This window comes from Diceros bicornis, chromosome 5 (genome assembly GCF_020826845.1).
Source record: "Diceros bicornis minor isolate mBicDic1 chromosome 5, mDicBic1.mat.cur, whole genome shotgun sequence".
Classification (NCBI taxonomy): Eukaryota; Metazoa; Chordata; class Mammalia; order Perissodactyla; family Rhinocerotidae; genus Diceros; species Diceros bicornis.
Window position 1 is genome coordinate 95,880,566 of NC_080744.1, and position 27,049 is coordinate 95,907,614.

The following is a 27,049-nucleotide window of genomic DNA, read 5'->3' on the forward strand; positions in this document are numbered from 1 at the left end:
AGGCCATCTTGCTGTGGTATTCTGACCCAGCTGTCACCACCCTCACACCTTCTAGTCACCTGTCTGTGGCTGGTGTCAGCCATACCTAGGCCAGTCAGGCCCACAGCACTCACTCAAGTGAAACTAACTAACCCTCCGGATGGCAGCCTTTCTCTCCTTCAAGTTCATTAATTTTCTCCCACATCAGAGGAACAACGCTGCCGTCCACTCCTGTCTACAGCCTCTAAGGGAAAGTGAGGACACTGGGGCTCAGGGAGGTGTAGTTACTCACTAGGATGGAGTCAGGGATAACGGAGTTGGGAGCGAAAGGCAAAGGAGAGGCTGCGTGACTTGCCTGGAGAAATGCAGGATGCCAGGAGCGGAAGCCAGGGAACAGGCGTAAATCGGCAGTGTCCGGGGCAAACCGGCGCTCTTGGTCACCCCAGACGGAATCTGTTGAGGGCCCAGGAGAGGAGCTTCTTTCTTTTAGGTGGACAGTGGAGGAGGAAGATGTATGTTTCTCTCAGTGTTACGCGTTGCTAAGGGTGGGTTGTAGGGCTTGGGAGCCCTCGGGACCTTTGGAGGCCATATTTCGGCGATGATGCCGACCTGCTGGGGGCAGCTCAGACACGAAGATCACCCGGATGCTCCAGGCCCCCGGCTGAATCTCGGCTGTGGGCCCTAGACTTCTGGCCCCTGTGCAAAATGAGGCTCTGTAACTGACACAACAGGTAGGAGTTACCAAGGGAGCTGGGTCCCTCGTCTGGTGAATTCCCCCCGGGGTACAGCGCGCTGTTTACGGCTCCTTGGAGATAGTTGCTCTTAATGCAGTTGACAGCGGGCTCCGCGCTCTACGGAGGCGGCGACTGTATCTATTACTAAATTACCTAATAACTCTTGGGCTCCTCGAGGACCAAAATCGTTTGGGCAGATTGTACCCAGAGCACCGCGTGGGGAAAGAAGAAACAGCCCCGCCGCCCACGGACCACTTCCCCCTACCGCAGGTCCCCTGTCTGTTGCATTTCTCTCCCCCTAGGCGTATTTCGGAGCGTCCCTTTCCTAAAACGTAAATCTACCGAAAACGCGCCAGAGGGAGGCGATGTTGCCCGTGAGCAAAGCAGGTTTCCCACCGAGACCTAGAAGGATAGAAAGGTACTCCCTCTCTCCCCACCCATGGGCAATCGTAAAGCCAGATGCATCTCATCCTACACCCAGCAAGAAGCCCTGTGTATCTCCGCTCTCCGGACCCGGGGACATCCCCACGCCCAGCTTCCCAGGCCCGTCTTCCCAGCCTCTCCAGTCCTCCGGGTCTCCACGCAACAATGAGGCGTGGGCGGGCCCAGCGGCTTCATTTGCATACCGCCCCGGCTCGGCCAATGGGCTGCGCGGGGGCTGTGGAGCGCAGTGTTGCCGTCTGCGTGCGCGCGTGTGTGCGAGTGTGACAGCGGCTGTGGCCGTGGCCGTGGCCGTGGGAGGCCGGCCCGGCGGAGCCCAGCCGCGCGGGGACCGGCCCCGGCGCCAGCTCCCCCAGCGCGTCGCAGCCGCGTGGCCCGGCCGAGCCCAGAGAACACCCAGCCCTGGCGGGGCGCAGTCGCGATGTCGGTGGCGGGGCTGAAGAAGCAGTTCCACAAAGCCAGCCAGGTAGGGAGGCTCGAGGAGGGAGGGAGGGAGGGAGAGGGGACTAGGGAGCTGCGCTCCCCTGAGGCTCCAGGGCCCTGGGGGCTTTGGCGCCCTGCGGGGCCTCTCCTGGGGCTCGATTTCTTCCCGCCTAAGAGGGCGCGGGGGTGGGGAGGGGCCCCTGCTCCCTCCTCCGCCCCTTGGCGCCTCCTCCTCCCCTGCCTCCGGCCCAGCTCTACCCCGAGCCGCTGCGATCCTGCGAGGTTCTGCAGGGGAGAGAGCAGAGGTGGTGGGCCGCGGGGTCTCGGGCGCGGGAGAGAGAGTGGGCGTCCGGAGGCCTGGAGGCTCCGCTCGGTGCCTCTCTCCAACCCCCGCTGAGAGGAGTGTCACAGGGAGGAGGACCACAGGGAGGAGGACCACAGGGAGTGCCTCTCTCGAGTCCCCCACCTTTGGGTTGGGTCCCGGGGGCACGTCCTGCCGCCTCGAGGATCCGCGGGCGTGGGCGGATCCAGGGATGCGGTGTGCCCCGCGCTCGGCTGGGCCCCGCTGCGCTCCCCGCGCGCGCCTCGAAATGGACCTGGCTAGACTGCGCCCCGCTCCCAGGATGGGGCTCTCCGCTGCCGTCCTTCGTCTCCCCACCGTCTTCCCGTGTCGGCCCGGGGCTGGGCATCAGGCTCCTGCTCTCAGAGCTGCCAGTGTGGTGGGGAAACACCGAGACAGACCCGTAAACAAACAGTGTTAGACACACCTCCACGCACAGAGGATGGCAGATCACACAGTGGGGGCGTCAGGAAACGCTTCCCGGAGGAGGAGGATACGCGTCATTTGAGAATTAAGTATGAAGAGGAGTTGTGGTTGGGGTGTGAGAGGAAGGGAGGAACGGCCTTCTGAGCAGAGGAAACAGGAAAACAGGTGGGGAAGCATGCAATGGATGTGTGTGTGTGTGTGTGTGTGTGTGTGTGTGTTGGCGACAAGTAAATTTGTGTCCCAAGATTGCAGTCTCTTCTAGCCATGGCAGAGCTCACATCTTAAAACCTCTCTCACACCTGCAGCCCTGGATCTGTTGCTCCGTCCCTCACTACCCCCAGCCCCCCAATTTTGCTAGAACCAGCCTGGGCAGATTTCATTCAGAATCCACACTTGTGAGGAGGTCTCATCCTACTTCTCCCACAAATTGGACCCTGAGGAGCAGCTGGAATTAGAAGATTCTCTTCTTCTAGCCTCAGTCCCAAGCTGAAAGGCACTGCTGTCCCCTCACTCCCACTCCTTCCATGAAGAGACTGGGTGACGCCATTTTCCAGCTGGGGCCACTGGTGGACAGTGGTGCTATTCAGGGTGTTGAGGAGCCTGGAGAAGGAGCCAGTTGGGTGACCCGGGAGATGGTGGATGCGCCGCTGGCCCTGGGCACTCTGAGGGGTCCGTGGGCCGTTCAGATGTCGATGTCCGGGGTCAGGTACATATCCTGACCTGGGGCTCAGGGGATGAGGCCAAGACTGGAGCCACAGACTTTTTGGGATTTCCAGCCTAAATGGAAATTTAAAAATATAAGTGCAAGTGAAAGTGAGAAAATGCACAGTGAGCTAAATACAGACCCTGGGGAGCACCCACATTTAGGGACAATGTCTAGCCCAGTACTTGATAAGCAGTGGCCACTCTATAAATATTTGTTGAATAAATGAAACTTTTCTAGTCGAAGAGCACAGGAGGGAAAGAACTAGTGCAAGAGAGGGCAGAGTGTCTTGGAAGCCCAGAGGGAGAGCGTGTAAAGGCGGGAACAATGGACAGGTGCTGCTGGGAGCTGAGAACTGAGGTTGCCCTCAGCTTGGGCGGCCAGGAGGCTGGGTCCACTGTGGTCTGGGCAGTGCCAGAGTAATCGCTGGCTAGGCATGTTACACTGGCTTCCTTAAGCACTGGCAGGGAACTAACTTCTATGGATATGGACTTCATAGGAGTGAATCTCAGAGATGACCGAGACATAAGCCCTTGGATGATTCAAGCTGATTCTGACCACTAACCGGAATGAACGGTTGAAATCAAATATTATGCTAGTGATGAGGTTGTTTAGTTTAACCATCCATAATCAGTTCATTAAAAATGAAATGAGCAGAGGGTCTAATTTAGCCTTTTTTGCATGAGCTGAAATCTTTTGTGCATTTATCTGAAAAGAAAGACACCACAGATTGTCTCTCAGCTTACAAACCACATTTTGTGGTCAAATAGAAACATTTTTATCTGTTTTAGAAGTCTTGCAATGCGACAGATTTGGTGGAGAAATTAGCCCGGGTTTAATATAAGAGGGAGCAGGATAATAAAATATGCCAGCTGTTCTTCTCAGACAACGTTTTAACAGCAGGTTTTAATTCATGTAGCACTTTCCCAGGGCAGGGGAAAGAGAGTCCTAGATGATGTCAGTCTTAATAATTCCCCGGGATCCAGGCCTGGCTCTGCCGCTGACCAGCTCTGTGACCTGGGGAACGTGACTTAACCCATCTAGACCTTAGCTTTCTCCCGTATGATGGATTAGAGGATTTAGAAGCTGTGTCTCTGTTCTAAAATTGATTGTGGTGATGGTTGCACAACTCTGTGAATACACTAAAAACCATTGACTTGCACACTTTAATGGGTGAATTATATCTCAAAGTACATATATGTGTGTGTGTGTGTGTGTGTGAGGATATATATCTCCCAGTTTTGAAATTCTTAAGTAATTCACTTAAAGTATTTTAGAGACAAAGATAATAAAGTAGATCTTTTACAAATAAAGAACCAAGACCATAACAAACTGAGATGATTTTTCTCAGTGATAGGCAAGGTAAAATAACTGATAACCTCCTGATTAACTGGTCCTTCTTTCTTGATACTTTACCTATCTCTGAGGAAAAAAAAAATCCCCTTACTTTACAGAGAATGAAGAACTGTAAACCAGGGATTATGCATCATTTTGGCAGCACATGGAGACCAAGACCAGGAGGAAGAAATAAACTAAAATGAGAAGAGCACAAATTGAGTTCATAACAAAATTTAATTAATTCTTTACTTCAGCATTTGAGACTAGAACCCAAGTATCCCAAGTCCACAATTACATACTTTTTTTTTCTCTTGAAAAGACTTTTTAATAGAGTGGTTTGCTCTTCTACTGGTCGGGATGCAGCTTGAGTCATTGGAGATGGCACTGTGGCTTCTTGTTAAACGTGGTACCTGACTAATAAAAATATAACTTACAATAATTACATTAGTGTTAACATTCATTGATTTGTTTTAATTATGCTTATTTCATAGTAGTTTCTTGACGGCAGTTATTGTTGGTGCAGGGCGTTTAAGCCACAGCTCTGCTTGCTCTGACCTGGACACTGTGAGAATAGCCATATTCTTTCTCTTTCCGGATTTCCAGGAGCCTTGTTCCTCATCCCATGAAAGTCTAGGGAGCAGTTTCATCGTTCCTCTTTTTCTTCTTCCCTCCCAAAACTAACCATATATTGATGACACTAGACAGTAATGACAGTTGTGGGCTTCATGTTAAATTTACTTCTTTTTGCCCATGTATAGCAGTGCCCTTTAACCTCTGTGATGTGACTCGGCAACAACAGGGAATGTGGGAATGTAACACAGCTTTTTTTGGTAACTTCTTCCTTTCTCTTTTAATGCATTAACTAGAAAAATGATGAGCAGTCATAAGGGGCCCAGACATTTTCCCTGTACTGATTAACTGCACAGGCTGGCCATTTATGGGTAAATACTTTAGAGAAGGATATTCTTTGGAAATTATGAGACTCTCTAGAGGGGCAGTGAATGTCTCTTGTTTCATTTTCTCATTAGAGAGAAGGATAAAAATGCACTTTGCAAAATCCATAATGATTTATTTTTTTCTCTTAGATGCATCAGAAAATATATCAAGTTAAAACATTCTTGCTCTTTTCCACATAGATTGCTTGATAAATTAATCCATAAATCTATGCAGTTTTTTTTTTTTTTAAGTCAAGTTGCTAGAATAGATGTTCAAACTGTAGGGGCAGGTAGATTTTCTGTTCTTCCCTTCTAGGTTCTTTGGCTGGTCTAATAATTAAATTGATATAAGACAGATTAACAGGAGAAAAATGAATTTAATTTTGTACATACAGGAGCCCCAAAGATATGAGACTCAAAAGACAGCCAGGTAATTGAAGCTTATATAACGTCCTGAGCTAAGGAAAGGAGTAGGGATTTGGGGATACAATGGGGAGGAAGGCCATTCACAGGAAGGCAGAGGAGATGTTTGGAAAACAAAGGTTGCCCTATTATGCAGATAAGTTTCTTGGGTATCTGGTTGCCCTATTATGCAGATAAGTTTCTTGGGTATCTCTGATAATAGCTCTCCTCCTGGTACAGGCCCCCTTTCCAATGTAAATTTAGGTAGTTGAGGGGGAGGTAAAGAGCTTTTCCTGAATCTGCTGGGTTTTGATTGCCTTTAGCTCAAAATACTCCTCATGCCAAAGTGGCATATTTTGGGTGACAAATTCTGCTCCCCTTCAAAACCAAGTTGATTTTGATTTTTTTAATATCTGAAGGGCACAGTATAACCCAAACATTTCTTGCCTCTGGAGACTTTTTTTCTCTAAATTAAATGTAACTGAGGGTATCATTTGGAATTTGATTTAAAAATGCATTTGAACGTAGGGATTTTTTTTTTGCATTTTTTCAGGTTAATTTTTCAGCTTTATTAACAAATCGAATGTAAATTATATTTCCCAAAGTTAAGTGGGGGCTGTATCATGTGTGTTTGGGGGAGCTATTATTTGCATGATTTATCCAGAAAATAAAACTGCCAATAAACAGAACTGATAAATAGACTACTTTATTTGGCTAAATATTAGGTGAATGTATTCTGAAGATTCTGCATCAGCAAAACGTGGCTAGTTAGATTTTGCTTTTCAATAGAAACCTGGGGAAGTGTTGAGTTAGGGGAAGGGTCTGGGGGAAGCACCGGGCGTGGGATTAGGGAGGCGTTGTCGCAGTTCTAACTATTGGGGTTCTCTGTGAGATGCCTTCCCCGTGAGCTCTCCCCTTGCCGTCCCCAGCGTCGTCCCCGCACGTTGCGACCACAGCACCGGCGGCAGCGGCCTTCCTGCGCCGCCTGTTTCTCCTTTGTCCTTCTAACCCAGTGGACGATGGTGTCTTCCCCAGTCTTGGATTACTCTGCCTCAAACACCACCAGGTGCTTTGCCTGCTCAAGTCAGCCATCAGTGGTAGAAGCTGCTGCTATTTCAGGCTTGCTGACTCGGGTACTCCCCACTGAGCCTGATACCTGAGTTACCTCGTCATCCACGCCCGCAATTCCGAAGTCGCGGGACCCGTCGGCTACCGCGTGGGGGCTCCTCTGTCTCTCCTGCTGCAACCGGGACGGCGCACCCCTGGCTGGTCTCTGCCCTGTGCTGCGAACCCATCTCCTCTCATCCTCTCAGGGGTTTTGCTGCTGTTGTGGCACCTCTCTTCTGCACTACATTTTCTTCGTTCCTGGGTGGTTCCCGTCGGCATATAGACATTCTCTCTGGTATCGCCTATCTTGAAAAAAGAGAGGAAAAAATCCTTTCTTGATCTGAGATCCCGCTTCACGCGTGGCCTGTTTCCTCTCTCCCCTTGCCAGCACCATGTACTGAGAAAGTTGTTGATGGCCGCGTCTCGCTTTCTCATCTCCTGTCTCCTGTCAGCCCATTCCAGTTGGCGTTCTTTTCCACCGCTCTAGGTTGTGAGGGACCTCCAAGCTGCCAGATCTGCCGGTCCCTTCCGCGTCTCACTCTCAGCAGCCTGTGACCCAGTGGACCATTCTCGGCTTGCAGCTCCTTCTCCCCTTGCTGGGTTTTCCTCAGCCTCAGTGGCTGCTCCTTCAGATCTCCTTTACAGACTCCTTCTTAGCCCCTTGAACTCTAAATCTTGAGTGCCCCAGGGCTCTGGCTCGGGCACCTCCACTTTTTTTTAGCCTCCAGTCTGCCAAGGTGTCTTATCCAGGCTCATGGATTTACATACGATCTACACATTGATTATCCTTTAAATCCTATTTCTAGCCCAGACACTCCTCCTGAATACAGACTCCTACAACTGGCTGCCTCCATCACCCTTCCCCTTGGATATTTGAAAGGCTCTCAAACTTAAGATGTACAAACCTGAACTCTTCACCCCAACTTGTTTTTCCGCTGGCGGTCTCTCTCTCTCGGTAAACCCCACCAACATGTGCTCCAATGCTCAAGTAAAACAAAACAAAAACCAAGATTCATCTTTGATGTTTTTTCTTTCCCTCATCTCCGGTTCATCAGAAAGTCCTTCCTCTTGGTTCTATTTTCAAAATATATCCCTAATCTATTCACCTTTCTCTATCTCTGCTACTACTATCCTGGTCCTGCCCGCGTGGCTGCAGTAGCCTCCTAACCAGTTTCCAGACCTTCATTCCTATCAGCTGCAATCCCACAGTGGCCAGGGTGCTCTTTTTCAAAACGTATCCAGACCATGTCATCCTTCTTGCAGCTCTTCAATTCTTCAGTGGCTTCCAGTTGCATTTAGAATAAAATCCAAACTTCCTCCTCTGGCTTGTGAAACTGCACGTGACGAGGCCCCTCCGTCCCTTTCCTGGTGATGTCCAGCCACACCGACCTCTCTGTTCCCTTCATGTGCTAAGGTCTTCTTATCTTGGGCCCTTTGTGGTTGCTGTTCCCTCAGCCTGGCATGCCTTTCCTCTTGATCTTAGCAAGGTGTTTCCTTCTTGTCATTTAGATCACAGCACAGATTACAGGTTACCTGTCAGAGAAGTCTTCCCTGACCAACCAATTCTAATAGACCTATGCCCTCTCTGTCATATTAACTAACTTCTTAAAAAAACTGTATCACAAACATTTTAATATTTTGATAACTGTATTCCATATAATTGGTTTCCTTTATAATCACATTTTTTTTTTTGAGGAAGATTGGCTTTGAGCTAACATCTGTTGTCAATCTTCTTCCTTTTTTCCTTTTTTCTCGCCAAAGTCCCAGTAGACAGTTGTACGTCATAGTTGTACATCCTACTAGTTACCCAATGAGCGGTGTAGGTCCACGCCCAGGATCTGAACCGGTGGACCCCGGGCCGCTGAAGTGGAGCACACAAACTCAACTGCTATGCCACTGGGGCCGGCCCCATATGATCCCATATTTTTTTTAAGTAAACTTTTTATTTTGAGCTAATTACAGATTCACAAGCAACTATGAGAAATAATACAGATCCCTTATACCCTTTACCCAGATCCCCCCAATGGTAAGATCAAGCAAAACTAGAGTACCATATCACAACCAGGATATTGACATTGCTACAGTCACGGTACAGAACAGATCCATCACCACAGAGATTCTGCGTGTTGCCCCTTTTTGGCTATACCCACGTCTCTCCTGCCTTCACCCCCTTTTTAACCCCTGGCAACTGTTAATTTGTTCTCCTTTCTTTAATTTTGTCATTTCAGAAGTGTTATATAAATGGAACCATATAGTTTGTAACTTTTGAGATTCAATTTTTATTTTAGTGTAATACTGTAGAGATTCATCCAGGTTGTTGTGTGTATCAATAGTTGGTTCCTTTTTATTGCTGAGTAGTATTCCATGGTCACAGATGTGTCACAGTTTGTTTAACCATTTACCTGTTGAAGGACATCAGGATTGTTTCCAGTTTTGGGCTATTACAAATAAAGCTGCTGTAAATATTTATATACATGTTTTTATGTGAACATAAGTTTGCATTTTTTTTTTTTGCTTTCTTCCTCTGCTTTCTAAGCTAATATAAAATTTTTTTCCTTTTTAAAAATTTTTTTTTATTTTTTTAATATTTTTTGTTTATTGCAGTAACATTGGTTTATAACATTGTATAAATTTCAGGTGTACATCATTATACTTCTATTTCTGCGTAGATTAATCATGTTCACCACCCAAATGCTAATTACAACCCATCACCACACACATGTGCCTAATCATCCCTTTCGCCCTCCTCTCTCCCCCCTTCCCCTCTGGTAACCACCAATCCAATGTCTGTCTCTTTGTGTTTGTTTGTTGTTGTTATTATCTACTACTTAATGAAGGAAATCATATGGTATTTGACCTTCTCCCTCTGACTTATTTCACTTTGCATAATACCCTCAGTGTCCATCCATGTTGTCACAAATGGCTGGATTTCATCATTTCTTATGGCTGAGTAGTATTCCATTGTGTATATATACCACATCTTCTTTATCCATTCGTCCCTTGATGAGTGGTTAGGTTGCTTCCAAGTCTTGGCTATTGTGAATAACGCCGCAATGAACACAGGGGAGCATGTATCTTTACTCATTCGTGTTTTCAAGTTCTTTGGATAAATACCCAGCAGTGGAATAGCTGGATCATATGGTAGTTCTATCCTTGATTTTTTGAGGAATCTCCATACCGCCTTCCATAGTGGCTGCACCAGTTTGCACTCCCACCAGCAGTGTATGAGAGTTCCCTTCTCTCCACATCCTCTCCAACACTTGTTTCTTGTCTTGCTAATTATAGCCATTCTGACGGGTGTGAGGTGATATCTCATCGTAATTTTGATTTGCATTTCCCTCATAGTTAATGATGTTGAACATCTTTTCACATGCCTGTTGGCCATCTGTATATCTTCTTTGGACAAATGTCTGTTCAGGTCTTTTGCCCATTTTTTAATTGGGTTGTTAGATTTTTTGTTGTTGAGATGCATGAGTTCTTTATATATTTTGGAGATTAAGCCCTTATCAGATGTATGGTTTGCAAATATCTTCTCCCAGTTGTAAGGTTGTCTTTTCATTTTGTTGATGGTTTCCTTTGCTGTGCAGAAGCTTTTTAGTTTGGTGTAGTCCCATTTGTTTATTTTTTCTATCGTTTCCCTTGCCTGGTCAGACATGGTGCTTGAAAATATGTTGCTAAGACCGATGTCGAAGAGCGTACTGCCTATGTTTTCTTCTAGAAGTTTCATAGTTTCAGGTCTTACATTCAAATCTTTAATCCATTTTGAGTTAATTTTTGTGTATGGTGTAAGGTAAGGGTCTACTTTCATTTTTCTGCGTGTGGCTGTCCAGTTTCCCAACACCATATGTTGAAGAGACTTTCTTTTCTCCATTGTATGTCCTTGGCTCCTTTTTCGAAGATTAGCTGTCCATAGATGTGTGGGTTTATTTCTGGGCTTTCAATTCTATTCCATTGATCTTTGTGTCTGTTTTTGTGCCAGTACCATGCTGTTTTGGTTACTATAGCTTTGTAGTATATTTTGAAATCAAGGAGTGTGATACCTCCAGCTTTGTTCTTTTTTCTCAGGATTCCTTTAGCTATTCGGGGTCTTTTCTTGTTCCATGTAAATTTTAGGATTCTTTGTTCTATTTCTGTGAAAAATGTTGTTGGAACTTTGATAGGGATTGCATTGAATCTACAGATTGCTTTAGGAAGTATGGACATCTTAACTATGTTAATTCTTCCAATCCAAGAACAAGTAACATCTTTCCATTTCTTTGTGTCTTCTTCAATTTCTTTCAGCAATGTTTTATAGTTTTTGGTGTACAGATCTTTCACCTCTTTGGTTAAGTTTATTCCTAGGTATTTTATTCTTTATGTTGCAGTTGTAAATGGGATTGTATTCTTAATTTCTCTTTCTGCTACTTCATTGTTAGTGTATAGAAATGCAGCTGAGTTTTGTATGTTGATTTTGTATCCTGCAACTTTACCGTATTCGTTTATTACTTCTAAAAGTTTTTTGGTGGATTCTTTAGGGTTTTCTATATATAAAATCATGTCATCTGCAAATAGTGACAGTTTAGCTTCTTCCTTTCCAATTTGGATCCCTTCTAATTCTTTTTCTTGTCTGATTGGTCTGGCTAGGACTTCCAGTACTATGTTAAATAGGAGTGGTGACAGTGGACATGCTTGTCTGGTTCCCATTCTTAGAGGGATAGCTTTCAGTTTTTCACCACTGAGGATGATATGAGCTGTGGGTTTGTCATATATGGCCTTTATTATGTTGAGGTACTTTCCTTCTATCCCCATTTTATTCAGAGTTTTTATCATAAATGGATGCTGTATCTTGTCAAATGCTTTCTCTGCATCTATTGAGGTGATCTTGTGATTTTTATTCTTCATTTTATTAATGTGGTGTATTACGTTGATTGATTTGCGAATGTTGAACCCTCCCTGCATACCTGGAATAAATCCCACTTGATCATGGTGTATAATCTTTTTAATGTATTGTTGTATGCGATTTGCTAGTATTTTGCTGAGGATTTTTGCATCGATGTTCATCAGTGATATTGGCCTGTAGTTTTCTTTTTTTTGTGTTGTCCTTGTCTGGTTTTGGTATCAGGGTAATGTTGGCTTCGTAGAATGAGTTAGGGAGCTTCCCCCCCTCCTCAATGTTTTGGAAGAGTTTAAGAAGGATAGGTATTAAGTCTTCTTTGAATGTTTGGTAGAATTCACCAGGGAACCTGTCTGGTCCTGGACTTTCATTTTTGGGGAGGTTTTTGATTACTGTTTCGATCTCCTTACTGGTGATTGGTCTATTCAAATTCTCTATTTCTTCTTGATCCGGTTTTGGAAGGTTTTATCATTCTAAGAATTTATCCATTTCTTCCAGATTGTCAAATTTGTTGGCATATAGCTTTTCATAGTATTGTCTTGTAAACTTTTGTATTTCTGAGGCGTCTGTTGTAATTTCTCCTCTTTCATTTCTGATTTTACTTATATGAGCCTTCTCTCTTTTTTTCTCAGTGAGTCTAGCTAAAGGTTTGTCAATTTTGTTTATTTTTTCAAAGAACCAGCTCTTGGTTTTATTAATTTTTTCTATTGTTTTTTTAGTCTCTATTTCATTTATTTTTTGCTCTGATTTTTATTATTTCCCTCCTTCTACTGATTTGGGGATTTGTTTGTTCTTCTTTTTCCAGTTCTTTTAGGTGCATTGTTAGATTGTTTATTTGAGATTTTTCTTGTTTGTTGAGATAGGCCTGTATTGCTATAAACTTCCCTCTTAGAACTGCTTTTGCTGTATCCCATAAATTCTGGCATGTCGTATTTTCATTTTCATTTGTCTCCAGGTACTTTTTGATTTCTCCTCTGATTTCTCCATTGATCCAATCGTTGTTCAGTAGCATTTTGTTTAATCTCCACGTATTTGTGGCTTTTCTGATTTTCTTCCTATAGTTGATTTCTAGTTTCATACCATTGTGGTCAGAAAAGATGCTTGGTATTATTTCAGTCTTCTTAAATTTGTGTAGACTTGTTTTGTGGCCTAATATGTGATCAATCCTGGAGAATGTTCCATGTGCATTTGAAAAGAACGTGTATTCTTCGGTTTTTGGATGGAATGTTCTGCATATGTCTACTAGGTCCATCTGTTCTAGTGTGTCATTTAAGGCCAATGTTTCCTTATTGATGGTCTGTCTGGATGATCTATCCGTTGGTTTAAGTGGAGTGTTAAAGTCCCCTATTATTATTGTGTTACTGTCTATTTCTCTTTTTATGTGTGTTAATAATTGCTTTATATATTTAGGTGCTTCTACGCTGGGTGCATAGATATATACAAGTGTTATACCCTCTTGTTGGATTGTTCCCTTGATCATTATGTAATGCCCTTCTTTGTCTCTTTTTACAGTTTTTGTTTTAAAGTCTAATATGAGTATTGCTACCCCAGCTTTCTTTTCATTGCCTTTGGCGTGGAGTATCTTTTTCCATCCCTTCACCTTAGGTTTGTGAGTGTCTTTAGGTCTGAAGTGTGTCTCTTGTATGCGTCATATATATGGGTCTTGTTTTTTTATCCAGTCAGCTACCCTGTGCCTTTTAATTGGAGCATTTAGTCCATTGACATTTAAAGTAGCTATTGATAAGTATGTACTTACTGCCATTTTTAACTTTTTTTCCTCAGTGTTTTAGTAGTCCATCTCTGTTCCTTTCTTCTTCTATACAGAATTGATGGTCTCTTTAGTTTGACCTCTGTCTGAAAGCTCTACTCTTTAACTCCCCTCCTCCCTCATTTTATGTTATTTGATATCATATCTAACCTCTTTTTTGTGCGTTTGTGTCCATTACCCTCTTATCATGGAAATAGATAATTTTTCCTATTTGTGGTCTTCTCTTTTCCCCTTAAATCAGTCCCTTTAACATTTCTTGTAGTACTGATTTCTTGGTGACAAACTGCTTTAATTTTTGCTTGTCTGGGAAACTTTTTATCTCTCCTTCCATTTTGAAAGATAACCTTGCTGGGTAGAGTATTCTTGGCTGTAAGTGTTTTCCTTTTAGCACTTTAAATATATCGTGCTACTCTCTTCTAGCCTGTAGGGTTTTTGCTGAGAAGTCAGCTGATAGCCTTACGGGGTTTCCCTTGTGTGTAACTTGTCTTTCTCTTGTGACTGTTAGGATTCTCTCTTTATCTTTAATTCTGGACATTTTGATTATGATGTGTCTTGGTGTGGGCCTCTTTGGGTTTATCTTATTTGGTGCTCTCTGTGCTTCCTGTACCTGGATGTCTGTTTCCTTCCTTAGGTTAGGGAAGTTTCCATCTATTATTTCTTCAACTAGATTTTCTGCCCCCTTGTCTTGCTCTTCTCCTTCTGGGACACCTATAATACGGATGTTAGTGCGCTTGATGTTGTCCCAGAGGTCCCTTAGACTGTCCTCACTCTTTTTAATTCTTTTTTCTTTTACTTGTTCAGCTTGGGTGATTTCTTCTAGTCTTTCGTCCAACTCACAGATCTGTTCTTCTGTATCCTCTACTCTGCTTTTGAGTCCTTCTAGTGAATTTTTCATTTCCAGTATTGTATTCTTCATTTATGATTGGTTCTTTTTTATATCTTCCATTTCTTTGTTGACATTCTCACTGAGTTCATCTATTCTTCTCCTCAGATCAGTGAGCATCCTTAACACTCTTTGTTTGAACTCTCTGTCGGGTAGGTTGCTCGTTTCTGTTTCACTTAGTTCCTTGTCTGGGGTTCTGTCCTGCTCCCTTACTTGGAATGTATTCCTTTGCCTCCCCATTTTGCCTCTTTCCCTGTGCTTGCGTCTATGTATTAGGTAGGTCGCGTACATCTCCTGCTCTTGGATAGGTGACCTTATATAAGTGATGCCTTAGGAGGCCTGCAGTGTGCTTCCCTCAGTTCTCAGTGGTCCAGGAGTGACCCCTGTGTGGGCTACGTGTGTCCTTCTGTTGTGGTGTGTTTGCTCTCCCTGTAGGCACCCAGGGAGGCTGAGTTGTTCTCCTCATCAGCTGTTGTAATGCTCAGCTGCTTGTAGTTGTTGTGGGCCCTTCAGTCTCTTTATCGGGTGTGGGGAGCCCCAGCACAGTTGGCTGCAAGTTCTAATATCACATTTGTATTGCAGTATTTCTTTTAAGTGAGTAGGCCCCCAGCATGGCAGGTTGTTAGGCTCAGGGGCTAACAATTGCTATAAGCCTCCAGCCTTTAGGTCTCTTGTCATCTCTCTGAGGATTGCAGCTGGGTGGGGCTGGCCTCAGGCACGGGAGTACCCAATTGTTTCAGGCTTTGGAAGGTGGGGCAAACCTGATATGTGGGTCTTTGAGAAGCACAAGTCTTCTGCAGCTGACAAGCCCCGCCACCCACAGGTCCACATACAGTCAACACAGTCCTGCCCTGTGTGCGTGCCCCGACCTCCTGAAGTGGACTCAGTCTCTCCACGGCAGGAGCCCCACACACTCCACCACCACCCCACACTCTCCACCCGCTCCTTGTGCATGCCCTGCCCCACTGAAGTGGGCTCAGTCACCAGGCTGCAGAGAATCCAGTCACCAATCTATGCAGGCCCACAGGTTGCCTGAGGGCTTGTTGTTGGATGGGGCCAGTCCCTAGAGTGGGCTGCCTGCCCTGGCTGAGCTGGATTAAATCGGTGCTCTAGTGGGTGGGCCAGACTGTGGGCTAGCAGGCCCCAGGGAGAACTCCAATGGTGTCTCTGTCAGCACACCCACACCAGGCCACAACAATGGCGGCCGCCAATGTCCCAGTCCCTAGAGAGGTCTCACCTGTCACTGCGATGCACTCAGAGCCTATCAGGTGACTCTCTTTTCACCAAAGCACTGTGCAACTTTTTTTCTGCTGATTTTAGGTTGCTTTCTGAAATGGGTGAGGTTGTGCATGGGCCCTTTAAGAGCTGGTTTTAATTTATTTGTGAACCAGCTTTTCTGGGGGTACTCCCCACTGTTTTAGTAGCAGGCAAAGTCAGATATTATGCCACTTGTCTCGATTGTGCTGGGTCCACAAAATGCCTACAGTGGGAGCGCTCCCCGGCTCAGGGCCCTGCTCCTCCAGGGAGGGCTGTGGACCTGTCGGCTGCTCCCCAGCTGCTGTGAAGCTGGCGGCTTGTGAAGGCGGCATTTTTCCTCTCCAGAAGGGAATTCCTGCCTCTTCCACCTCAATTAGGATTGTCATTTGTTGCAGGAGTTCCTCTTATTCCGTTTTCAGTTCTCTCTCAAGGGTAATTTTTCCACAAATAGTTGTAAATTGGCTGTGTCCATGGGAGGAGGTGAGTTCAAAGTCTGCCCAAGTCGCCATCTTGACTTCTCTCTCTAAGCTAATATCAACCTTGCATTTTTTTAAGATAAAGGCCCAGGAGTGTGATTGTTGGATCATATGGTCATTACATATTTAGTATTTTAAGAAACTGTCACTCTTTTCCAGAGTGGCTGTACCATTTTACATTCCTACCAGTAATGTATGAGGGTTCCAGTTTTTCCACATCCTCTCCAGCATTTATTGTCACTATTTTTTATTTTATTTTATTTTTAATTTAAGTGTATTTATTTTTTATTTCCTGAGAAGTGTGTAGTGATATATCATTGTGGTTTTAATTTGCATTTCTCTAATTGCTAATTATGTTGAACAACTTTCCATGTGCTTATTTGCTTTCTGTATCTCCTTTTAGGTGAAATGTTTGTTCATATCTTTAGCCTAGTTTTTAATAAGATTTTTTAAAAAACTGCTGTGTTGTGAGTTCTTTATATAGTCTAGATACTAGTCATTTGTTGGATATATAGTTTGCAGATGTTTTCTTCTAGTCTCTAGCTTGACTTTTCATCCTCTTAACTTGGTCTTTCACAGAGCAAAAGTTTTTAGTTTTGATGAAGTCCAATTTAAGAATTTCTTCTTTTATGGATCATACTTTTGCTATCTAAGAACTGTGTCTAGCCCTATATTCTGAAGATTTTCTCCTATGCTTTTTTCTAAAAGTTTTATTGTTTTATGTTTTACATTTAAGTCTGTGATCCATTTTGTGTTAATTTCTTAAATAAGGCATGAGACTTAGGTCAAAGCTCCTTTTTTGCCTATGGATATCCACTCACTCCAGCACAATTTGTTGAAAATCCACTGAATTGCTTTTGTACTTTTGTCAAAATCAGTTGGGCATATTTGTGTGCACACATTCTTGTCTTCTTTATTCTGTCCCATTATCTGTGTGTATTTGTCCATCCCTTGGCCAACATCATCCAGTCTTGCTCACTGTAGTTGTATGATGTCTTGAAATCAAGTAGACTGATTTTTCCCACACTGTTCTTCTTTTTTAAAATTCTTTAAGCTATTCTAGTTCCTTTGTCTAAATTTTAGAATAATCTTTCCTATATGTCAAAAAAACTTGCTGGAATTTTGATAGCAATTGCATTAAACCTGTGTCTCAATTTGGGGAGCATTGACATGTTTCCTATGTTAAGCCTTCTAATCAGTGGACACAGCATGTCTCTCCATGTATTATGCTCTTTGATTTCTTTCATCAGCATTTTGTAGTTTTCAGCACACAGGTCCTGTACATGTTTTGTTAAATTTGCACCTAAGTATTTCATGCTTTTTAAAAGCAATTGTAAATGGTATTGTATTTTTCCATTTAGGTGTATATGTGTTCATTATTAGAGTATAAAAATATAATTTATTTTTGTATGTTTATTAGTTCTAGGAAGGTTTTTTTAGACTCCTTGAGATATTCTGTGTAAACGATCATGTCATCTGAAAATAGGGACAGTTGTATTTCTTCCTTTCCAATCTGTATACCTTTTATTTCCTTTTCTTGCTTTATTGCACTAGCTAGAACTTCAGCATTATCTTAATAAGAGAGGTCAAAGTGGAATCCTTGCCTGCTCCCCATCTTAGGGGAAACTTTTCAGTCTATCACAATTAAGTATAGCCATGCATTGCTTAATGACGGAAATACGTTCTGAGAAATGAGTCGTTAGGCAATTTTGTTGTTGTGGAAACATCATAGAATGTACTTACACAAACCTAGATGGTATAGCCTACTACACACCTGGGCTGTATGGTACTAATCTTATGGGACGACCATCGTATATGTGATTCATCATTGACTGAAACATTTTTATGCCGTGCATGACTGTGTAATGTTAGCTGTAGGTTTTTTTGTAGATATTCTTTATCACATTGAGGAAGTTCCCCTATGTTTATATTTTTCTGAGTGTTTTTGTGATTAATGAGTGTTGAATTTTCTCAACTGCTTTTTCTACATCAGTTGATGTGATCCTATGATTTTTCATTAGCCTGTTAATATGGTGGATTATATTAATTGATTTTTGAGAATTGAACCAGCCCTGCATCCTTGGAATAAAATGCACTTGGTCATCATCATGTATGTTTCTTTTTAAATATATGTGAATTCTATTTGCTAATATTTTGACATGGAATTTTTGTGTCTATATTCATGAGAGATATTGGTCTTTAGTTTTTGTTTTTTGGACTGTTTTTGTGTAGTTTTGATATCAGGTAATACTACCTTAATAAAATGAATTGGGAATTGTTTGCTCTTATTCTGCTTCCTGGAGGAGATTGTGTAGAATTGGTGTTAATTCTTCTTTAGACACTTAGTAGAATTTTCTAGTGAAGCCATCTGAGCTTGGAGGTTTCTCATTTGGGAGTTTTGTTAGTTTGTGTTTTTTAAGAAATTAGTCTGTTTCATTTAGGTTATCAAATTTGTGTGTGGAGAGTAGTCATAGTATTCTCTTATTATCATTTTGATGTCTGCAGTTTCCCTCTTTCATTCCTGATTTTGGTAATTTGTGTCTTCTTTTTGTTTGTCAGTCTTGCTAGAGGTTTGTCATTTTTATTGATCTTTTCAAAGAACCAGGTGTGTTTCATTTTCTCCATTGTTAGTTGTTTTAAATTTCATTGATTTCTACTCTTATCTTTCTGCTTCCTTCTTTCTTGCTTGTTTGGGTTTGTTTTGTTCTTTTTCTGTGTTCCTGCGGGAAATGAGATTGTTGATTTGAGATATTTCCTCTTTTCTAATGTATACATTAGTGCTATATATTTCCCTCTCAGCCCTGCTTTAGTTGTGTCTCACTAATTTTGATATGTTGTATTATAATTTCCATTCAATTCAGTGTACTTTTTGACTTCCCTTGAGACTTTCTCTTTGATCCATGGATTATTTAGAATTGTGCTTTTTAGTTTCCAAGTGTTTGGAATTTTTCCTGTTATACTCCTGTTATTGATTTCCATTTTGATTCCATTGTCATTAGAGAACATACTCTGTATAATTTCAATTTTTAAAAATTTGTTGAGGTTTACTTTATGGCTCAGGATATGGTCTATCTTGGCATATGTTCTGTGGATACTTGAAAATAATGTGTATCTGCTATTGTTGAGTGGTATATTCTATAAATATTGATTAGATCCTGTTGGTCAATAGTGTTGAATTCTTCTATGTTCTTTTTTTTTGTGAGGAAGATCAGCCCTGAGCTAACATCCGTGCCAATCCTCCTCTTTTTGCTGAGGAAGACTGGCCCTGGGCTAACGTCTGTGCCCATCTTCCTCCACTTTATACGGGACGCTGCCACAGCATGGCCTGACAAGCGGTATGTCAGTGCGTACCCGGGATCCGAACGTGAGCCGCCAGCAGCGGAGCGCGCACACTTAACTGCCATGCCATGGGGCCAGCCCCAAATTCTTCTATATTCTTATTGATTTTTTTTGTCTGGTTCTATTAATTGTTGGGAGAAATCTCCAAATATAATTATAGATTTATCTATTTCCTCTTTCACTGCTGTCAGTTTTTGCTTTGCATAATTTGCAGCTCTGCTGTTTGGTGCATACACATTTAGGGTTGCTATATCTACTTGGTGGATTTACCCTTTTAAATCCACTATCATTATATAATGTCCCGTTCTGGCTCTGGTAATATTATTTGCTCTGAAGTCTACTTTATCTGAATTTAATATAGACAATCCTGCTTTCTTTTGATTAATGTTTGCATGATATAAATTTTTTTCTCCTTTTAATTTCAACTTGCCTGTATTGCTATATTTGAAATGAGTTTTTTGCAGACAGCATATAGTTAGGTCATGCTGTTGAATCTACTCTGCTGGTCTTGTTTTATTTTTGGTGTATTTCGACCATTTACATTTAATCTAATAATTTATATGTTAAGGCTAAAGGCTACCATTTAATTTTTTTGCTTTTTGTTTGTTCTCTCTGTGTTTTAAATTTTCTGTATTTTTTCTCTCACCTTTCTGTGTGTTACTTGAAGATTTTTAGAATTCCATTTTGATTTTTATATAGTGTTTTTGAGTGTATCTCTTTGTATAGCGTTTTCGGTGGCTGCTCTAGGCATTACATTCTATATACATAACTTATCACAGTCTACTGGTGTCTTCATTTTACCAGTTCCAGTGAAATGTAGAAAACTTTTCTCCTTTTATGTCCCATTATCCTCCCCCACTTATAACTGTGTTAAATATTTCCTCTATATACATTTAGAAAAACATCAGTTTAGAAGACTCAAGAGGAGAAGGAGTCTATTCTGTTTACCCACATTTTTGCTTACTGTGTTCTTTCTTCTTTCCCAGCGTTCCAGAGTTACTTCTTTTATGATTTCCTTTCTGTTTAGAGAACATTCTTTATCCATTCTTTTAGGATAGATCTGCTGTTACAAAGTCTCTCAGTTTTCCGTTGTCTGAGAATGTCGTGATTTCTCCTTCACCCCTGAAGGATATTTACCCTGGATATACGATTCTAGGTTGATGGTTCTTTTCTTTCAGCACTTGAATATTGTACCACTTTCTTCAGACTTCTGTGATTTTTGTTGAGAAATGTACTATAATTTGAATTGTTTTTCCTCTATAAGTTAGGTGTCATTTCTTTCTCACTGCTTTCCAGATTCTTTCTTTGTCTTTAGTTTTTAGAAGTTTGACTATGATGTGTCCTGGTGTGGATTTCTTTTGCTTTATCCTGTTTGGGATTTGCTTAGCTTCTTGAATCTGTAGGTTTATGTCTTTTGCCAAATTTGGGACGTTTTCAGCTGTTATTTCTTCTAGTGCTTCTTTAGCCCTGCCCTCTTCCTTTTCTCCTTTTGGGATTCTGATGACATGAATATTAGATCTTTTGTTGTGGTCCCACATGTCCCTGAGCTCTATTCTTTTTTTTTTTTTTCAAGGTTATTTCCTCTCTGTTGTTCAAATTGGGTAATTTCTATTGTTCTGTCTTCCAGTTCACTGATTCTTTTCTCTGTCTCCTACATTTTGCAGTTGAGTTTCAGGTTGCTTTTTAAATTTTGATGATTGTATTTTTCAGTTCTATAATTTTGATTTAGTCCTTCTTTGTATCATCTATTTCTTTGCTGAGACTTTGTATTTTTTCATTAGTTTCAAGCATGTTCATAATTTCTTGTTGGCTCCTTTAAAATCTTTGTCAGATAATTTTAATGGTTCTGTCATCTTGTTGTTGACTATATTGATTGTCTTCTCTCATTCAGTTTGAGATCTTCCTGGTTCTTGGCATATTGGTGATTATTTTATTGAAACTTGGGCATTTCAAGCATTATTTTATGAGATTTTGTCTGTGTTTACTGGCTTTCTTTTCCACTGCTCTGTCAGGAGAAGGCAGTGGCGCTGTCCTGTTACTTCCAGCTGGGGGTAGATGTCCAGGTTCCCCACTCAGACTGTTAACACTCACAGTGGGGGCATCTCCTTGCTGCTGGCTGGGAGTGGGAGTTCTGGCTCCCCACTGGGCCTCCACTGATACTTCTCTGGCTGGGATGGGTAGAAGTGCCTTGTTACTGCTCCCCACATGGCCTCAACTGACACCATGGGAGGGGGTGGCCTCATTAAGCTGCGCAGTGGTGGGAGTCCTGACTCTCCACTAGGCCTCCTCTGACACCACCCCAGCAGGGAAGGAGAGACACCTCATTGCTGCTTGTGGGAGTGGAATTTGAGGTCCCTACATAGTCTCCACTGACACCAAAGGTGAGAATGAGGTGGGGTTTTTTACTGCCTGGTGGGGGTGAAGTCCCAGCTCCCTACTTGGCCTTCTCTGTCATGACCCCAGAGGAAGTGATGGGAGTTGGGTCACCTCATTACAGCCTGGTAAGGTGGAAGTCTAGGCTCCTCACTTGTCCTTTCCTAGTGTAGATGGGACCACAGTTTTTCCTGTGGTGTTTGAAGTAGAGCTGGAGTAGAGTGGTTTTCTAAACATTTTCTGTCTTGCTACATCGCCCCTTGCCCAGTCCTTGGGCTAGAGAGAGCAGGCCTTTATTGCGGCTTTTTTTCCCTGCATCTGTTAGTGTTTCTGGGTTGCTGGCTTCTTCAGCTCCAAGTCTTGGATAGGTGAGGGGAAAAGATAATTCAGGAAATGACACAACTGTGTCATTTCTTGGGTCCTGAGGTTCCTAGCCAGTATGCCTTCTTTTCTCTACCTTTCAGGGTCTCCTTATGTTTGTGTTTCACGTAGTGTCCAGGGGTTTTAGTTGCAGTTAGTGGGAAAAATAAGGAAAAGTGTATCTATTCCATCTTCTCTGAAACAGAAGTCCATTGTGTTACTTAAAACCCCTTCTGAGCCGATATGACTGTGTGATAATTTCCAGGCCTCGTTATCTCCGATGGTATCCTAAGCCTTTTAGACACTGCCGGGCAAACAGCAGATGCTCAGTAACTACCTGCTACTATTGAATGAACATTCAGTAGGTAGCGAGGATGGTGAATTAGAGCCTGGATGGTCTGCTTCTGTTTAACTCCAACCTATTGTTTGCCTAGATTCTCTTGATTTTGGGGGAGGAATGCTCAAAATCCAGATTTTATATAAAATTTCCTAGTTTTGAAATATTGGCAATTAATTTAAAATTTTAAAAAGCTGTGCAGACCAAAAGAAAAACACGTGTGATGAATTAATATGGTCCACTGCCAAGTGGTTAGCAACTTTTCCTTAAAAGTCTTAGACCAGTGTATATTGCTTGAATGGTTCATCTGCAGGTTGACTTTTTCTCAGGTTTGAATGGTAGGAGGATGATTCCTGGTTGCCCTTGGTGTTGCCAGGACTTGCTTAGGAGCTAATTATGGTCTCTGCAGAGAAAGCTCTTACCTTTTTGTCTGAGGATGTTCTTGGAAACCTCATTGGAAGGCAGATTGGATGTAACTGAACTGAGCATTTGCTGATGTGCTAGGCTCTTCAAAGGAGGTTGGCCAGCATAACATGGGAACTGTGGAACGGTCAGGTGTAAGGGCAGAGAGCTGTCAAGTCATGATACAAATTCGACAGTGCTGAGTGGGCAGAGAGGCAGAAGGCAGGCTTTGAAATGAGGGGGCAGCCTCACACAACTGTGTAAACGCTGCCAAGAAATGAGGTGGAATTAGTGCTTTGCTTGTAGTGACCTATTTAGGAATATTTTGAAAAGAGGATGCAAGAATAGATAGTGTCTGGAATATTCTAAGACAGCTATAACCCCTTCTTTGGTGCTGTCATTGAGCCTTAGCATGTCATAAATAAAAGTTATGTATCTTAAAATAGATTTTAATAAATTTTATATAACTTGTAAAATTTGTTTTAAAAAAGTTAACCAACATCCTTGAATTTTATCTCTCGTGGATCCCTACTATTCAAATTGATATCTTAGACCAAGTGCTTTTTCCAAGAGAAGGGAGAGTCATTGTCTACAATAGGTGGTCATGTCTCTTTAAGGGTTGATTTCTCAATATGATGGAATGACATCCTGGACCAGGAGTACTGTTTTACCGTTAGCATATAATGCAGAAATTTCAGGGTGAAAATGACATCTAAAATCCCATAATTTTGCCATAAATTTCAAGGATTTTGGAAGCTCAAAAGCCAAAAATATAGTTCTTTTATTGCTCTTGCTTTTCAGCAGTGGACTCCTTTCCTGGGGACAGTGGATGGAGGCCCCGGTTTATTTTGAAGGAGTAGAAGTAGGAGGGAAAGCAACTGGGAAAATAAAGGGATTTCTCTTTTCTTGTCATTTTTCCACCCTGAGTGGGCATTGTTAAATCAAGGATATTAAATGTGCCTTTCATTCAGCTCCACCCTACAGTGTTTTGAAGCTAAACTTCCAGTAATTGAAATCTGTTGAGGTTGGTGGGAAGAGCTTGGAACTGCAGAGGCTGGAGGCTGCCTCTGAATAGTGGTTATGCCAAAATGATGGAGCTCAGAGCCTCAGCAGCTTGCCGTGAGGACTAAATCTGGGGGTGTGAGCCGAAGGGCGTGTAGACAGTGACGCTCATTGTCAGGGCAGGTAGCAGGGAATACTGGGAAGCCAGTGGAATTTGGAGTTGGGAAAACCAGGTTTCCCACATTTGCCAAGAAGTGTGACTTCCGGAGAGTGACTTAACTCTCCTTGGGGTTTGATTTCCTCATCCCTAAATGGGGACAACGAGACCAATATCAGAGGTTGTTCATGGGACTTTCCATTTATTGAGCATTTTTTGTTTGTATAGATTGTATAAGTAGGTGCTTAACACATGTACGTAATCTTCACAGCAACCTGCTGTAGTAGCTACTGTGTTCACCATTTTGACAAGTGAGAAAAGATAAACATCCCTTGCAAAGTGTGTGGATCTGATTCCTCCCCGTGTCCCAGTGTTTGGCCTGGGGTTTAATCCGTGCATTGTGCATCGAATGACTGAGGGGCCCAGAGAGGGCCCAGAGGTAAAACGATGTTCTCAGGTTCACAAAGCATTCTTGTCTCAGAGTGAGGGCTTGAACTCAGCAGTGACGAAGGCCTCTGTTTGTTCTTCTTTACTGTATAATGAACGTGATTTCTTGAGAATGAATTAATTAATGCACAGGCTGATAAACTAATTCTTCTGTGAGATAGAAAAGGTTTGCAATATTTTTGTTTGCCACCATAATTACTATCAAAAATAACTGGTTAAAATGAAATATTGTATCATGTTTGAAGGTTTATTTACATGCAATTTATTGTATGGACCAAGTTTCCAGGAAGTAGATAAGGAGCATGGAGGACACATTGAGGATGTTTGATACAATGATGTATGTTACCTGCTGCTTTGGCTGTTGGCCACTCTCTCCCCTATCTGCACATGCTGGGAGTGTGTGTGATATGCGTGTGTTCTCCTTGCCTTCTTTTCTCCCTGTTCCCTGGCTGTGCTTGCCTTTGAAGGTGGCATCCATCACCTCTCCGCCCCGCAATTATTGTAGACTGGCAGACTATGCCATCCGTCTCTCCTGGCATCTATCATATTTCTTCCTTCTTGGCTATATTTGTGGCTTCTTATTTTAGTTTCTCCTCTCTTTTTTATTCCTCCCAACCTCAACATTCAGTCACTAAGTCCTGTGTTGAGTCTACCTCCAAACCTTCCTCCTATTCATCTGCTCCTCTCCATCCCCACGCTTCGTAGGGATTATGGCTCTTGCCTAGCTGGACTTTGTACCTAGTTACCACTAGTGTAAATCTGACCTCGTCATTTCCCTTCCAGGGTTCGCCATGGGATCCCCAGAGGCGTAGAGTACACTCTCAGTTCCTTAACTTCGTGTATGATGGCCTTTCCTGCTGTCCCAGCTCCATCTGCAACCCTCAACCTCCAGTCTCCAGCAGCCTTGGGCTCATTCACTCCTTTGCCTGTTCCATTACTTGTGCTTGGAAAATTTCCCCCATCTTTGGGCCTGCAGAACTCCAGCTCATGCAGCTTCCTTGTATTCTTCCTCTTTCTTCTCCAAAGCTGTTGCTTCCCCTCACTGCTCCCTGAGCCCTGGGTGTACACACATCAATAATGCCATGTTTATTGTGTTAAAATTATTTCGGTTACTTCTTGAGCCCTCCTACTAGGTATTGTAAACTGCTTCTCACACAGAATTCTTTAGAAATGCTTGTTGAGTGGATGAATGACTGTTTATGCTTGCGTTCTTTTTTTCGTGACTTCGAGCTCACAACTTTTACAGAAATCTGAGGTTTGTAGATTCCCAATAGCTGAATAACTGAGTTGTTGCACCAAAATTAAAATTTCCTTTTATTGTATTAGTTTTGTGTTTAACTCTGGCATCTACCTTGTTTTGAGCTTTGGCTTTATAAATTCAGAGTCAGGATTTCTAAAAATTTTTAGAAGTGAAATTTTATCTTCATACCTGGGAAAAATGTTTGTAGTCAACCAGCCAATCATTCCACGAGTATTATCACAATGCTAATTGGCTGTGTTTTGCAGGAGTGCTGGGTGCTGTGCAAAGTATTTTAAGGCAGGGTCTCATTTTATCCTCACAATAACTCTATCAAGAAGTTGCTCTTCTTCCATGTTGTTGCAAATGGCAAGATTTCATCTTTTTTATGGCTGAGTAGTATTCCATGAGGCTATTACGCTAAGTGAAATAAATCAGATGAAGAAAGACAAAAACCATATGATTTCACTCATGTGGAAGATAAAACAACAAAAGCAGAACACATGGATACAGAGAACAAATTGGTGGTTATCAGAGGGGAAGGGGGTCGGGGGAGGGTGAAAGGAGTAAAGGGGCACATGTGTACAGTGATGGATGGAAACTAGACTTTTGGTGGTGAATACGATCTAGTGTACACAAAGTGGAAATCTAAGGATGTACACCTGAAATCTATATAATGTGATAAGCCAATGGTACCTCAAAAAAAAAAAACCCTGAGAAAAGAAAAAAGAAGGTACTGTTCTTATCCGCCTTTTACAAAGGAGGGAATTAAGGCTTCAAAGTTAAGTAAAACTTGTTCATGGTCATACAGGGATCTTGTGAGGACTCAAGGACAGGCCTGTGTGATTCCAAGACAAGTACAGTACTTATCACCATTGTGTGAGACAAATCCATTGCTATCCTCCAGCCTCTTCCTCATGATTTTTAATCTTTGCATAAATTCAAGGTGTCTTCATCATTCACTTGAACCAGATGTCACCTGTTTAGACTCTGTATTATATATAAGCTTTAAACCAGGGGTTGGCAAACTATGGCCTGTGGGACCAAAATAGCCCGTCACCTATTTTTTTGTATAGCCTATGAGCTAAGAATCATTTTTACATTTTTTGAATGGCTGAAAAAAATCTAAAGCATAATACTTGGTGACACATGATAATTACATGCAATTTGAATTTCAGTGTCCATAAATAAAGTTTTATTGGAACACAGCCATGCTTGTTTGCATACGTGTTGCCTCTGGTCACTTTTGCCCTGTAACGGCAGAGGCAGAGGTGAATAGTTGTGACAAGAGACAGCATGGAGTGCAAAGC

General features: G+C 42.4%; 1 protein-coding gene across 4 annotated transcripts in view; it reads left to right on the top strand.

The window, feature by feature from the left end:
- Positions 1-1,191: 1,191 nt before the first annotated feature.
- Positions 1,192-27,049, top strand: part of LOC131406510 (endophilin-A3) — a 536,830-nt gene continuing 510,972 nt past the window's right edge. For 3 of the 4 annotated variants that reach the window (XM_058542563.1, XM_058542561.1, XM_058542562.1), the window contains exon 1: positions 1,437-1,620. Coding sequence is in view for 3 of the 4 variants with exons in the window: in XM_058542561.1 (XP_058398544.1) it covers positions 1,576-1,620 (45 nt within the window). In the remaining variant the exon portion in view is untranslated. Of the gene's footprint in view, positions 1,621-27,049 lie in introns of all 4 variants that reach the window. The other variant, XM_058542566.1, reaches the window with a different exon arrangement.